Source organism: Eurosta solidaginis, chromosome 5 (assembly GCF_040869045.1).
Source record: "Eurosta solidaginis isolate ZX-2024a chromosome 5, ASM4086904v1, whole genome shotgun sequence".
Classification (NCBI taxonomy): Eukaryota; Metazoa; Arthropoda; class Insecta; order Diptera; family Tephritidae; genus Eurosta; species Eurosta solidaginis.
The window spans coordinates 172,129,914-172,146,915 of NC_090323.1; the positions used below are offsets into that span (position 1 = coordinate 172,129,914).

Below are 17,002 nucleotides of genomic sequence, written 5' to 3' on the forward strand. Positions count from 1 at the left end.
TTTTGGTAATGTTCGGCCTGTCTGTTACGCTCTATCAGACTTGCAATCAAAAGATGGGCGGTTTCTATGACTCTATCATACTTCAATCTGATATTCAGCTTGCAATCAGACCGCAACAAAAAACAACCACGTCCGCTAGGAGAGTTAGATAATGTTGAGCAGTACTGATTGAACTATGGGGGTTTAAATTAAATTAAATACACTGAAAAGACAGCCCTTGGGCGGGAAAAATCTCGAGACGCTCCGGTGCATAGAACCGGCTGCCTTGGTAAGTACTAACTATACTATGTACCCCGGACGTGGTATGGGCTTTTAGACACAGAAGCAACTTGCCGTGGACGGTTCAGCTAGAAGGGCCACGGATCTATCGGGCATCTGCCGAACCGAGTATCAAGCTATATCACATCGTATTTCTAAGAAGAATAATCACGTAGGAATGCCACCTGACCTTATAATTTAGTTCCTTTGCATATCTGTCACTATGCCTATTAGGCTTATCCTCTGCGCATATACAGTATGGAAATGGGGCTCTTCACAAATAGCTTTCGCCGCAGCTGCAGGCGTAAGAATGAGATGGAGTGTTGAATACTTTATTTATCTCTTTACGCAGAACTAGGCTCTCTTAAAATCGGAAACACAAAACGTTACACCAAACAAAATTTACTGTTTCATTTTGTCTAAGACGCACTGTACGCATCATTGTTTACCATGTAAATTCAGTTATTCGGTAGCATTGACAATGTAATGATGATTAAATACCATAATAAATGAGTTAAAAATTCATATTTAGCGGGTGCTTGAACTTGAATTTTAGACGGCCAAATTTCATTTCGATTCTCTTCATCACAATTTAGAGTTTTATGCGAGATTTAATTTCATTCAAATTGAGTATCAGGTTTTAAATGAGGGAGTCTTTAATTTCATTTCATATAAAACGAATATTTAAGCCAAAGTTGGTTGTTAATTTATCGTTCATTGTTTAAAGCACTTAAACGCAGTAAGTATCCACATGCCGAATATGTCATACATATATCACACAAAATCGCAAAATTTAAAACAATTGAAAAAACAACAACAAACTTGTCATGTGCCTGAAGAGCTTAAAATCTGCAATAAAGTGCAGCCAATTTTCTTGCTATCAAAAAAAAACATACAACGTACATTGATCCTAGGATAATGGCAGTGGGCGGCAAATGTCTGAAGTATTTTTGCTGACGCAAGAACTGTGCTTAGTTAAGCAAAGCAAAGCAAAGCATAAATACAACCATAAACTTATAATAATTTGTTTGTGTAAAATTTGGTGAGTGTACGATAATTGCGCTTTCAAAATTAGTTCTTTATCTTGATTGAACGTTTTTGAGAAATCATTATCAAATGGATGCCAAAGAGCAGACATTCATTTGGAGAAAGGGTTTTGCTTTGAAGTAGACGTATGCACATTAGACCGGGACGAAAAAAAAGTTGCAAAGGAAAATCCTTATTTTATTTTGTTTTATTTCATTTTTATCCATATTGTAATTACAGCCAAAATAGTTTTTTTAATTGTAAATTAAATTAGATTCCGCATTGTCAATAGTAGTAAATATTTAAAAGTAGCACGAAGAAAATTGTAAGAGAAGCTCGGCCTAATCTGCTTGGAGATATTTCTCACTCATTTATTATTCAGCCCAATCACGCAATCCCTCGTAGACTGTTTTTTTTTTTCGGGAAAGTTACGAAATTGCTATCATGCAATTCGACCGTGTTTCCGAACGTCTCCGAAAGTAATAAGTAAATTCAAAATTCGTACAGTGGCATCTCTGAATTCACTCGGCACGTAAACTTTTGACGTTTATTTGAAAAAGATTTAAAACAAACAAATCAGTGTTACGAATTCGAATGATACGAATCCCGAAAAAACAGTCTACGATGGATTGCGTGATTGGGCTGATTATTATATTCAAGTGCTTTTGATTTAAAGCTTGTTGGTTTTAAACTTTCTTCACACAAATGTAGGCAGTGCCGCGCCCATTTAAAACAATTTCACTTAATTTGTAAATTGCATATAAGATGAATGCAGTAGCCAAGTTCTTTCAGTTTATCTGTATTCCTTAATGAATTATACCATTTTTTTTCTCTTTTTCGAAATTTTCGATATCGAAAAGTGGACGTGGCTATAGTTCGAATTAGCCCATTTTTCAAACCAAGATGTTCTGACGGAATATCATATAATGTAGTTAGAAACTACAAGGAACATGCAAATTTTTCTACGGTTTGACCTAGATAACATCCCACCCAGTCTTTAGTTAATAGCAGCAACAACACGTCTGCACAGTTTTAACGGCTGTTAATGAAACAGGATTCGCCACGGGTAGGTGAGGTTAACAATTGGGTTGGAGAGGCTATATATTGCGCTGGCAACCCCTTGAATCAATTTGGTATTTTAGTCGCCTCTTACGACAGGCATACCTACGACGGGTATATTCTAATCCCCCTAACCCGCTGGGGTTAAGCGCACAATATGCTTTCCCTACATCTTCAGTTTTCGCTTAGAAGACAATACAGGGACCTGGTAGTCTGTAAATGTGTAAAAAAAAATGTGCAAATCCTGCGATATCTTAATATTTAAAAATCACGTGTCACTATGTTTGTTCCCGATGGACTACTGAACCGATTTTGAATTTCTTTTGCACCCCGTGTGTAGTTCGATCTAACTTGAAATATAGGATAGGTTATATCTCAGTTTATTTTCACAATATTATTTTATTGCAAATTTTTGTATTTGTTTATACGTAATAATAAAATGTTACGTATACGCACCCGCACTCACATTTTCAGGTGGTGCAGATATACTTCCGTATAATTGGTTGGTGTTTAATTAAACAACGTGCTTATCAATAAAAAATATTATAGCGAATGATATCAAGTATGTCACATCACCAGGCCCGCCGAGAAGGTGTGGGGAGGAGAGGGATGCAGAAGAATGAGAAGAAATTGAGAGAAGAAAAAAGAGAGAAAGAAAAGGAGATTGAGAAAGAGATAGAATGAGACGAAGATGGAGATAGATGAAGCGAAAAAGACGGAGGGAGGAGTGAATAAAAGGATTAGGAAAAAGTGAAGAGGGGGGGGGAGGGCAGAGTCAGACGGAAAACGCTTATTAAAATGTATGCAGATAGGCCAAATTTAGGGCAGAACAACGTCTGTCGGGTATTCTAGTTAGGACAAAAAAAGTTGGCCATATCTCTAAAGACAGAAAACATGAGGCTTATGATAGGTATACTAGCTGGATACTTAATTCTGATGTCACATACTTAAAAATTACGCCTCGACAATAAGAGCAGAATTGCGGGCTGAAGGAAGAAACGGTTCAGGGAACCCCTGTGCGTGCCATGCGCACGCGAGTTCAAGGCTCCAGATAGTTCAAGGCTCCAGCGACGTCAAAGTTTTCAGTTTTAGAGGCAGCAATAGCTATATTATAGTTTTTGCCAAAAGAACGGAGTTATCTAATGACAAAAGTCCTGGTTCCTATTTGGGGGTTTTCCGTTTGGTCGTCAAACGAATTCCGATAACACTATGTTGTTGTTGTTGTAGCAGTGCTTCGCCCCATCCAATAGGTCTGACCTATCACAAATTGTCATCAATGTCCTCTAACGGGAGTCCGAGGAAACTTTCTGTTTCGACAGGGGTGGACCATAATGAGAGGTGTTAGAGGCGTTGGTTCCACATTACAATTGAAGAGATGGTTGGTGTCATGTGGGGCATTGCAAGCAGGGCATACATTTTGTATGTCGGGGTTGATTCTGGATAGGTAAGAGTTTAACCTGTCACAGTATTCAGATCGAAGTTGGGCTAGAGTGACTCGCGTTTCCCTAGGGAGTGTGCGTTCCTCTTCCGCAAGTTTAGGGTATTGCTCTTTGAGTACTGGATTCACCGGGCAATTCCTGGCATAGAGGTCCGACGCCTGTTTATGGGGTTCACCAAGGACCTGCTTATGTTTTTGGCTTCATACGACTGTGTTCTCAGGTGCCGTATTTCCTCATAGTGCTTACGGAGGTGACTTCTTAAGCCCCTGGGCGGTGTTGGCTCTTCAATCAGATGTCTGTTGGGATGCCCAGGTTTCTAGGTATTCAACAGAAACTGTCTGGTTAGCATTTCATTTCTTTCCCTTAGTGGGAGTATTCTTGCGTCATTATGTAGATGATGTTCTGGGGACATAAGACAACTCGTGTCGCTTCTGAGGGCAGTATTTTGGCAGGCGTGTAGCTTCTTCCAGTGGGTAATCTTTAGGCTTGGCGACCATATCGGGGACGCGTAGCATGCAATCGGCTGGCCAATTGCTTTGTAAGTGGTAGTGAGCGTTTCTTTATCTTTTCTCCAAGTACTGCCAGCAAGAGATTTGAGGATTTTATTGCGCTTCTGGATTTTCGGTACAATTGCGGCTGCATGCTCACCAAAATGTAGATCCTGATCGCACGTCACACCTAAGATTTGGGGTGTAAGACAGTCGGTAGCGTAGTGCCATCGACGTGGATGTTCAAAATGGTCGACATTACCGTTGGTAATGAATAACAATTTAGGTCTCACGCTTACGTGCTGCCACTTAGAATACCTTTACAAGGTCGCCACCTTTTTGAAATTAAAAAAAAATTTAATGTTATTTGTTATGTTATTTAGGTAGGGTAGTCAAACAGGGATGCCATTTAAGATATTTCTTTGTGTATCCACTATAAATTCAAAAACCGTTAAAGTTAGTATATGTATGAAAATTGTTACATAGATAATGTATTTCATTTTGAGTTTTCCTGCCTAGATTTGCCACTATGGGCGGTTTTATAAGATTTCCACCTATTTCAAACCAAAAGAATATATTAAATGCAGCTTGCCAAAATGAGAATCAAACCAAACCTATTTCACGTCGTATTTCTAGTTAAGATAGTCACTTTAGATTGCCACCTGGCCTCATTATATTAATTCCTATATATGTACGTAACTATCTCGAAAACGGCTTTACGTATTTGGAAGAAGTTTTGTACATAGACAATATGCTACATTCTAATCTGTTCCAACTTTGCAGACATATAATAATAACAAGTAGATATGGGTATCAAACAACATAGGTTTTATATAGTTCTCCAAACAAAATAACATAATGTGGCGAATGTTGGCATCACTAGGCAGTTAGTAAATAATCACGCTACAACAAAAACATTAAAGCGAGCCCCACTGGTGTACATGAACTCATAAATCATCATTTACACACATACATACAAGGCAACCAAGAGATACTCACAAACACAATATGTTACATTCTAAGCTCTCTCTCTTACTGAGCTGTTCCAACTTTGCAGACATATAATAATAACAAGTAGATATGGGCATGAAACAACAAAGGTTTTATATAATTCTCCAAACAAAATAACATAATGTGGCGAATGTTGGCATCACTAGGCAGTTAGTAAATAATCACGCAACAACAAAAACATTAAAGCGAACCCCACTGGTGTACATGAACTCATAAATCATCATTTACACACATACATACAAGGCAACCAAGAAATACTCACAAACACATGTAATCATCAGCCGAAATTGTTACTCACACATACACACGCATATATGTAGCTCAATTACCAGACAGGAGATACAGCAGTTCTAGAAGGCGAAACGTCTAGACTTTAGTAGAAATATGCGAATAAAGCAACGGAGATTACAAAAGCTGCGCAAGCTGAGTAGTCAGCAATCAGTTTGGTTTAAACACGCTACAAAGGAATTCAATGACCCCTACGTCACTAAAACTCTTTTTTTATCGTTAGTAAGACCTATATTGGAATATGCTTCCATTATCTGGAACCCGCGTTATCAGGTTCATAGCGACAAATTGGAATCGGTCCAGAAGCAATTTTTGCTCTTTGCTTTAAATCATTTGCCCTGGGATCCATCAAGGAACCTACCGCCCTATTGCAGCCGGTTAAAACTTTTACAGCTGCCTTCACTACAGAGCCGTAGGGAGATGCTTGGCGTTTAATTTATGGTAAAACTATTAAGGGGGATGATAAACAGTCCATTTCTGCTTGGCGAGGTGATGTTTAATGTCCCTTTTAGGCCCTCTCGGTATTTCCAACCGCTATATTTAAATACATGTAGATTGAATTTTCAAATGCATGATCCTCTTCGTTGTCTGTGTCAAGATTTCAATAATCACTGCAATAGTATCGATACTTGCGACACACTTTACAGTATAAAAAAATATATACTCACTGCCTTGAACTCATAACTGTTTCAAAATCACATGTTAAACTAAATCGGTTACCTGCTCCAGTTACTTTGGGCGGGTGGCTTGGAATCACGTCCTTTCCAACTTCCCACACATCGCAGCCCTACTCATTGTGTGTTAAATATACATCAGCTGCTCGAAATCACGTCCATTCCGACAGCACTAATAATCAATAGTTACTTTGGGCTGGTGGCTTGGAATCACGTCCTTTCCAACCTCCCACACATCACTGCCCTACTCATTGTGTGTTAATATACATCAGCTGCTGGAAATCACGTCCATTCCGACAGCACTAATAATCAATAGTTACTTTGGGCGGGTGGCTTGGAATCACGTCCTTTCCAACCTCCCACACATCGCAGCCCTTCTATTGTGTGTTAAATATACATCAGCTGCTCGAAATCACGTCCATTCCGACAGCACTGATAATCAATTCCGTTGCTCGGCATCACAGTCCATCCCGACAACTGATTCAATAATATATGTATATACATATTTTATAATATAATTTTGCTCACTATGTATGCTTGTTAATTTTACACTGTTATCCGCATTTATATTCATTCATTAATTCATATTTAGTCTGATTGATTGTAAAATTTGTAGACTAACAAATAAATAAATAAATAAATTACTTGCGAAGTGAAGTATAATTGTACTACTCTCATATTAGTCTAATAAAGACCATTTTGCAATACAGAATATTGAAGTGATTTATTCAACAGTTTAGCGATTCGAACGTTAGCAAATGGTTTCAAATAAGCGGAATTTCCCGAAATTCGTTACAATAATAATGAGTAAGGTGGCCACCCAATTAAAAATATATTTGTAAAACTATAGACATTCTGAGGCAAAGTCCCGCTGAGCTAAGCTCCGTACAAATTACTTTCACATAACACATTATAGATATGTGTGTATGTATTTATGCATTATTGCTAATTAGTTTTTGAAACGAGTTCAGCTAAATAGAATTCTAAGTAATACCTTCCAATGATTTTGAACAAGTTGATTTCAATGAAACATACAACAGCACCACGTCATGGTATGCAATCAAAATAGCAAATTAATCAATGCAATAGTTAACAACAAAAACAAAATATCATGGCGGACGATGCATTAGCTGATATGTTATTCAATGTATTCCAACCACTCAATACGTACTCAAATAAAAATATTTTCAATGAATGCATACGCAAAACTGAAACAGAAACTTACAATAATCATTATTTATGGAAAGTTGCATATTTGCACTCATATTTAAAGGGTGCTTCAAAAATTATATACACCTGTGAGTGAAAAAAGCAACATAATGATTTATCAGAAGTTTTCGAAAGAATTCGAAAGCTTTCGAAGCTTTTCAAAAAGCTTGCAAGTTATATCAGTTATTTCCCTCGTTTATTAAAAAAAAGTTTAGTGAATATTATATCGAAAATATGTAAACTAATTTCGAAACCTTTTTCGAAAATTTTCGAAAAGTTTTAAAATATAATGTCAATTAAATCAGTTATATTCGTTCATTTATTAAAAAAAAAGTTGTATTAATTGTATAACGAAAACTATGTGTAAAAAGTACCAGCTGTGCACTTGAAATGCTGTTGTTGTCTGCTTTGTGTGGTTAATAGTGTTATAAGACTGCGCAAATTGGGCGGCCCACTAACAAAACATTTTTAATCTATTTATGTAAGTGAATTTTGTTTTGATAGCTTAATGTTCGTGAAAAATGTTATTCATATAGTTTTTCGCAATGCTCGCAATATGTTTGGAATTCGAAATCAAAACGAGACAGCCTATAAAATTTTTGTGATTGTAGCAGCATAAGTCTGACAAGAAAAAATTGAAATTTAGGTACATTCGATTATTGAATACAAAAACAAAAACGTTTACACGAAAATATATCGGCACTCTGATGTTTGGGAATGTACCTAGCCTTTTGTAGCAATATAGGAGTATTACATATGTCCATATATGTACATATATTATAAAAAAGTGGGAGTGGCCTGCAGGCGATTTCGCTCATTTTCATGAAAAAAATGTTTATTCCAAATTTCGCTCCGATTGGGAGATTTTTGTTCGACTTATGGCATTAAAAGTATTTTGGAAAGAGTAACAAAAAAATGGGCGGGTTACGCCCATTTTCAAAATTTGTTTTTTGTTCTTAACTCAACCATACCACTACTGAAGTAGAATATCAGTCAAATGTAGTCAAATACCATAGTTACTGCAAACTTTGTTAAGGTTAGACCTCTAGGAAAAGTGGGCGTGTTCTTTAACCGATTTTGAAAATCTTTACTCAGTCTATATATTTTGGCAAGGATAGTATGTCTGCCAAATTTCAATGTAATATCTTTAACGACTTTTGATTTACGGCATGTTAAATTTCCAAATTTTCTTCTTCTTAATGTGGGTGGTACCACGCCCATATTCCAAAAATTTCAGATAAACCCATATACCGAGTTTGGTGAAGATATCTCAATATTTGCTCGAGTTATCGTGTTAACGGACGGGCATGGCTTGATCAAATTTTTTTCGACACTAATAATTATGATATACAAGACTGAATGTAAAAAAGTTGATGACGAATTTAGTTGAAGCAACAATACTGACCGGCAAATCGAAAGGTGAAATTGTGCTTATACCGCGAATCCCACTGATACCAACAAGCAATCCATTTGAATTCAAGCGTTTGCAATTTCCAGTGCGCCTGTCATTTGCTATGTCAGTCAACAAGGCGCAACGACACACGCTTCGAGTATGCTGATTGAATTTGGAGGAACCGTGCTTTTCGCACGGACAGCTATACGTTTCCTGTTCCAGAGTAGGTATTCCAAATTGTTTGTTTATTCATATCCCAGATGGAAAAACGAAAAATGTAGTGTATCCAAATGTTTTGGACTAAGAATTGAAATAAAGTTTAAAAAAATTCTATGTTATTTTATTCTTTTTCCAATATTTCTATTGGTGTAGCGAAGCACACCGGGGTCCCGCTAGTTGTATATGTAAATCTAATGGCTATCAGATTTGGTAGTCGTAAATTTGCAAGTTGAATGGCAACAGTCAACGATTCTGTATATTCGTTTTCCCAATAAGTGATTTCTCGTCGTGAAAGAAGATTGAACACGTTACGCCGAACCGTTGTTTGTTGGGACAGTTGTGTAATGAAGAGATATTATAAATTTTCAGTAAGGAAGTGACCATTTGAAAAGAACCAGTTGAAATTTGCGGAATGTCGGGTTTTGATTTCGAGAAATCTAAAATATTGACCGAAATAATGCATCAGCGCATCGTCGTAAAAAATGCGATGAACTCGATACTCTTGAATTCTTGTTGCCAAAATCCCATCCAAAAATGAATTTGCCTATGCGAAATGTATGACATCTTCATCAGAATGCAGTCGGTCAACAATTTCCAAGATTATTTCAACTGTATTCATGGTTGTTTCTGAAGAAAAGCAACGCAATTCTATTACAATGTTGTTTCTTTGACACAACAAAATCACACTAAATGAATTTACTCAAATCCAGTTCATTTTTTTCTTTTTCAGTTTTTATGAAAAAAAAAACCAAAACAAAACAAATGACTTCTTTTTTTTGTTGGGTTTTCACTTGAGAAATGCCGGAACATGAAATTATAATTCTAGAAACGTCAATTCCATTGAATAATGCAAACTGGAAATAAGCACCGCCTATTCCATTTCATGAAATAACGCAAATATGCAAATAAGCACCATCTGTTGGTATGAAACGTAGCCGTAGCTTGGTGTAATATATCTCATGAACCGCTCGACCAAATTCAATCAAACTTTACAGAAACCATCTACATGATAGCCCAAATGTACCATAGAAATTTGGTTGAATTTGGTGGAGCCGGTCTCAAGTTATAAAGTAACACCAAAATGTGCACTTATTTTTATATATATAGAATAGATGGAAGTCTATATCTATCTCGATTCATTTATACCTATACAGCCAACCGTTATCCAATCAAAGTAATAATACCCTGTGTACAAGTACAGCTGGCTATAAAAAAAAGTCAATTACGAAATGTTTCGACCGAATTCGAAAGTTCGAGTTTTTAAAAATCTTACATAGTTTCAATTATATTCCTTTGTTTATTAAAAAAAGTTGAATGAATTGTTTATCGAAAACTGTTTGAACCAATTTCGAAACTTTTAATGGACATTGGTTTACATTTCAAAAAAAATCTTTTAAAAGGAAAGGAATCTTACAAACTTTATCATTTATTCTTCGTTTATTTAAACAAATTTATTTCATTATTTCATTTCACTATGTAAGCCAATTTCGAAACCCTATGTAACCAATTTCGAAATCTTTTTCTCAATAACTCGAAAGCTTTAGAAGCTTTTGAAAATCCTGGAAATTGTATCAGTTATTTTTGATAGGTTATTCGAACAAAAAATAAATCTTATATCGAAAACTATGCAAACCCTTTCCGGTAGCTTGTTCAAAATAACTCGAAAACCGAGAATTTTTAAAAATTTTGATATTTTCATCTGTTATTTTTCTACGTTAAAACAAAACTGATATGAATTTTGCATCGAAAATTAGGTAAACGGAATTCAAAAGCTTGGGAAGTTTTTAAAAATCTTGCAAATTTTATCAGTTGTTGCGTTTATTCACAAAAAAAAATTAAATAAGTTTTAAAATGTATGAGACCAATTTCGAAAATGTTGTAATAACAATTCGAAAGCTGGAGTTTTCAAAGTTTTGCAAATTTTATCAGTTATGAATGACTGAAACGAAATGAGTTTGCATCGAACATTATGTAATATAATTTCGAAGCCGTATTCGAAAGAACTTGAAAATTTAAGAAGTTTAAAAAAAAAACTTAAATTTTAAAAAGACTTCGAAAGCTCTTGAAGACTTAAAATATCCTGCAACTATAACCGTTTTTTTAATTTATTTAAAAAAACTTCAATCAATTTTATATCAAGAACTGTGTCAACTAATTTTCGAAAACGTTTTCCAAAAATGTTTAAATTTTCCAAATCTTGCTAATTTTAACACTTTGTTTTAAAAAAACTAAAATGAGTTTTATGTATATCTAAAACTAAACACTTAGTCAAACCCTGGCGACGATATTGTTGTTGTAGGCATGCTGATGACATTGATACGCGCCTTGGCAACCACGCTACTGTTGGCAGCCATAATTTCGAAATAGTAAGACTTCGTTTATTTGGGAACCAGCATCAACACGAGCAACAACATCAGCACTGAAATCCAGCGAAGAATCAATCTTGCCAATAAATGCTACTTTGGACTAGGTAGGCAATTGAAAAGTAAAGTCCTCTCTCGGCGAACGAAAATCATACTCTACAAGTCACTTATCGTACCCGTCCTCCTATTCATATAGTAGAAGCATGGACCATGACAACAGCAGATGAAGCGGCTTTGGGAGTGTTCGCGAGAAAAGTTCTTCGAAAGATTTATGGACCTCTACGCGTTGGCGATGGCGAGTACCGAAGAAGATTTAATGATGAGCTGTACGAGCTATACGCAGACATCAACATAGTCCAGTGAATTAAAACGCAGCGGCTGCGCTGGCTAGGCCATGTTATGCGAATGTAAGATGATGCCCCGGCCAAGAAAGTGTTTATATCGGAACCCGACTATGGAAGCAGAGGTGGAGGGCGGCCCCCACTCCGTTGGAAGGACTAGATGGAAAACGATTTAAACTCCCTTGGTGTGACCAATTGGCGCCGGTTGGCGGAGCGAAGGAGCGACTGGTGCGCCTTGTTGGACGGCCATAACCGTTTAGACGGTTAAGCGCCAATTAAGCAAGTAAGTAAGTTCCTTGCCGCAGGTAATTACTAAGGACTTCTAGCGCTTTGGAACTAACTAGACCCAACTGCAGTGGGAATGCTCAACCGTAGCCATGGATATACTGTACTAAGAAAAATAGAGCTGAGGACAAAGTTATATAGTTCCAGAGTAAGTAGATAGTTCCCACCAAAACCACAAAGCGAGGTTTTTGGCACAAAGACAGCTCGAAGACAGCTGATCGCATCACAGCGGGAGTCTTCAACATTAAAAGCATTATGTAAATACCAATGGGATAATTCCTGAGCTTCTTTCAGGCGGTTGTAATGCTATGTAGATATATGATAAAGCATTTTGAGAAGATTAGGCTACAAAAGACCCATAAGTAGCAGCAAATATATGTATTCTTGTTCCTAATCATAAATCGGGTTGTTGTTGTTGTTGTACCGATAAGGTTGCTCCCTGAACGCTTTGGGGAGTGTTATCGATGTGATGGTCCTTTGCCGGATACAGATCCGGTACGCTACCACAGCACCATTAAGGTGCTAGCCCGGCCATCTCGGGAATGATTTATGTGGCCACATTAAACCTTCAGGTCATTCCCTGCCTCCCCACCCCCAAGTTCCATGAGGAGTTTGGGGTCGCCAGAGCCTCGTCTGTTAGTGAAACAGAATTCGGCGCTGATAGGTGAGGTTGACAATTCGGTTTGGAGAAGCTATATATTGTGCTGGCAACCTGAAGGGTTGCGCTACACAGCCCCGTGAATCTGGTATTTTAGTCCCCTCTTACGACAGGCATACCTACCGCGGGTATATTCTGATACCCTAACCCGCTGGGGGGCATAAATCGGGTGATTATGGTTTATTTCGTCGAGTAGTGTTACCAAGCGCGATCTGTCAATAGTTTAATCATGTGATAGATTATCAATACAATAATAATCGTCTTTCTGGAGTTGAAATTCAGTCCCACCCCAGCACATTTTTTCGGTTGTTGTTGTTGTTGTTGTAGCGATAAGGTTACTCCCCGCTTTGGGGAGTGTTATCGATGTGATGGTCCTTTGCCGGATACAGATCGGGTACGCTTCGGTAACACAGCACCATTAAGGTGCTAGCCCGACCATCTCGGGAACGATTTATATGGTAACATTAAACATTAAGGCCATTCCTCCCTCACCACCCTCAAGTATCATGAGGAGCTTGAGGTCGCCAGAGCCTCGTCTGTTAGTGAAAGAGGATTCGCCGCCGATAGATGAGGTTGACAATTGGGTTTGGAGAAGGTTTATATTGCGCTGGCAACCTGAAAGGGTTGTGCTACACAGCTCTTTGAATCTTGTATTTTTAGTCGCCTCTTACGACAAGCATACCTACCGCGGGTATATTCTGACCCCCTAACCGGCTGGGGTGGTAATTTTAGTACTCTCCGAACAATATAGCAAAAAATACTATCTAACATCCCTCTTGCAATAATAACAATGTTATCAGGATGGGCTTGGAATCAAACTCCGTTGCAAGAGTTCTAAGGGGGAGGCGATATAACTCCTTCCATTGCGCAGCAGCCTTGGCTCCACTTGTCGAAAGTCATCTATATATCCACGAAGGCGCAAAGCACAGCAACTTCATATTCAAGGCACTCTCTTAATGTTCCTCAAATGAGTGCAATGTCCTCTATCTCAGGATATTTGATCTAATCTCATAGTACATTCTTTTCCACATCACTTTCAGAGGGAAGATGGTGAGATTAATTGGCATGAAGGACTTCCCTTGTTTTTTTTTTTTTTTTTTTTTTGTAGCGATAAAGACACTCGCCGAGGCTTTTGAGGAGTGTTATCGATGTTGACGGTCCTATAGATCCGTACAAGACTGACAATCTCTGGCACTATTTAATATGACCATATTGAACCTTCTAGGCTATCACTCTACCCACCCCCTAGCTCCATGAGGGACTTTGGGTCGCCAGAGCCTTGGCTGCTAAGAAACAGGACTTAAAATGGGTGAGAAAGGGTTGACAATCGGGTTGGAAAAGCCTTTGAAAGGGTATTTTAGTCGACTTCGCTGAGGTTAATTACTTCGCTTCCGAGTAGATGGTTTTATGTGATTTAGGTATAAAAACTACTTCGGCTCGTCTTTACACCATCAGGATGTATTTCAGCGATATGCTGTCTCCTGTAATATCCGTCGAAAGTGTGGAAAGTTGTTTTTGTTTTATTGACTCTGTCTACTTAGTTTTGAAGTTCTAATACTTAATAAAACGCAACATCAATTAACACAAATAAACGCAAAATCAATTTCCCAAGAATCAGAGGGGCGTTGCGGATATGGGCGCTCCTTTGCCAGATATGAGCCCGGTATGCCCCGGAACAGCAAGTTCTCGTGGTAGGTTGGCTCGGGAACATTTTTTTGAACCTGCGATAGTTTCTCTATTGCAACTAAGAGAATTCTTTGGTAATGGCGTTATCCGCTTTCATCGAGGCGTATACACAAGAAAAAAAGCAATTGTCTTTGTCTGCTGTAGCAGTGCTTCGCTTTGATCAGTCCTGAAAGTCTATCCACCTCTTGGCCGATAAATAGTCATTTTAGTTTAGTGGAAGAAGAACAAGGATCGTTAATGGACTAACACGACCTTCTCGGGAACGATTTGCACAAATTTGAAGGTTGAATAATCGGGCAATCTCACCCCACACCCCTTAGTTTCGTGAAAAAATTTGTTGTAGCCATTGACTCGCCTGCTAATATGTGTATGATACATTCATATTTGTAAGAGGATGCGCCTCAAATTGCTGACAAATGGGTTGAAGAAGCGGTGAAAATATAAAGCTTTGAATATCGCTTATCAACCCATAGAACCCCATCCAGGGAATTTCGAACTCGTAGCTTAATCGGTTTAAATAAGTGTTTGTTTGTTGTTGTTGTAGCGATAAGGTTGCTGCCCGAAGGCTTTGGGGAGTGTTATCGCTGTGATGGTCCTTTGCCGGATGCAGATCCGGTACGCTCCGGTAACACAGCACCATTGAGGTGCTATCCCGACCATCTCGGGAACGATTTATGTAGCCACATTAAACCTTCAGGCCATCCCTCCCTCCCCACCCTCAAGTTCCGTGAGGAGTTTGTTAGGATGTAAATTTAAGTACTAGTAACTATAGTTGAACTAGTTATACGAATTAGTCTATTACGTTTGTTTACGCAAATGCGTAATAAAAACTTCATAGAACATAAAAGTTTAATCAAGTATACAAATAACAGTTGCTAATGAGAGCATTTTCCTTCAGCGAATACAAAATTTAAGTAAGCTTATCTATAACATAAAATATTTGGCGCACCTGAGCCCTATTTGTATAGGTAATTATGTATGGTTATACGTATTAGGATATTTGCTGCTTTGCTTTCGCTTTTATATTTAGGAGCACTATTACTTTTCGCGTTACTGTTTTCTATTGTCTGACCACTAAGTGCCTCAATAGATCCAACTGAGACCAGCAATATAAAAATGGCTAATTCTTTACTTTATGTCACGAGACACAAACTGATTGGCGAACTGGCCGGTTGCCCGTATGGACTGACTAGAATGACAATGTTATTATTAATTATATTATACCGTTTAAGTTATTTTCCTTTTTTTCGTCTTATTGCAGATGGTTACTTTTTACATTGGGCGTATATTGACGACAATGACTAGCAATATGTCACACACCAAATGCGTGGGAGCTGTTGGTTCGCCGCACAATTAGTGGAGTATGCAGTACACAGCAGAGCAACGCACGCCAACAACTAGGCAAGGGAGTACGAGTGGCCTAAAAGCGTCAGCAATTGATGACTATCTATGTACTAAGCAAGCTAGTATGTAGTTGGTTTGTTGTTGTTTTGACTTTTGCTATTGCACAAATATGCTGGCTGTCAATGCCGACGAATATCTTAACTTTTTTATCTTCTTCGAAATGTATTTAATGTATTTGCCCCTTCTCCTCATGCTTCTCGCAACATTTTTCTTTCGCCTTTGCACACAATTTCACACCATTTTTTACTTTTCACACTTACTACGTTTCTGTATTTTGGTTTTTTTTTGTATTTGCAAATGCTATTTTATAAATGTTTAACTATTTTCTTCTATCACTTTGTATTAATTTGGCCACAAACGCGTAGAATTTTCACAAAATATTACCATCTAAAATTTCTGACGGAAACAATGAGTACGTCGTCTTGTGTTAGTATGGCTAGCAATTGGAATTTCAAGAATGGGAATGGAAAGTTAGCACAAAGCGTAATCCGATGACACCATTGACAATTGATGACGTTTTCTCGTTTTTGTTTCGCTCTCTTCTTTTGTTTCTGCTTTCCTTGATTCGTTTATTATATCGGCTGTGTTGTTGCTTCTTCTTCTATGCTAATTTCTTCATTTTCAAAATAGCCAGTCATTCATTTTAACTCTTTCCTAACAATTGCTCTTGTTTCGGTATTAAATTTCTGAGCAGTATTTGTAAAATTCAAATATTCTAACAAAAATAATTTTTCACGGGGTTTTTAATTAAAATACACAACAAAGAAAATTGAAGACAATTCAAGCTGACACAGCCTTATGGACTTTTACTAGGAATGTGCGTTTGGTTTATGATATCGAATATATCGATATCGTGGTAAGGTATATGTGCTAATACTATGTCTACACGGCACACGATTTCGTAGTATGATTTCGTAAATTACATTCCCGTCCACACGATTACGCATCTTCTTTTGCATAATTTCAAATGACATTTGTTTTCGCTTTTTTCCCACTGCCGAATTAACGGCCAACTAATGGTGACTTATAACCATAAAACCTTAACCAGATTAAACAGCTGATCGAACCTACTTTAAGCTGGAGACATTGGTGCTTTATCGGTAACCGTATCGGTAACCTTATAACAGCTGATTCGACCAACCTTATGAGAATCAATGCAATTGATTATTGGTGCCGCTAAGATCGTAACCGTATCGTAGCC

The 17,002-nt window shown here is 37.6% G+C and overlaps 1 protein-coding gene across 6 annotated transcripts in view; it reads right to left on the bottom strand.

The window, feature by feature from the left end:
* lqf (epsin homolog lqf) overlaps positions 1 to 16,617 on the bottom strand; it is a 75,710-nt gene extending 59,093 nt beyond the window's left edge. The window contains exon 1 of one of the 6 annotated variants that reach the window (XM_067757208.1): positions 16,186 to 16,617. Coding sequence is in view for 1 of the 6 variants with exons in the window: in XM_067757214.1 (XP_067613315.1) it covers position 16,062 (1 nt within the window). In the remaining 5 variants the exon portion in view is untranslated. Of the gene's footprint in view, positions 1 to 15,346; positions 15,529 to 15,621; positions 15,910 to 16,061 lie in introns of those variants that run through there. The other 5 variants (XM_067757209.1, XM_067757214.1, XM_067757215.1 and 2 more) reach the window with 5 other exon arrangements.
* Positions 16,618 to 17,002: the final 385 nt, after the last annotated feature.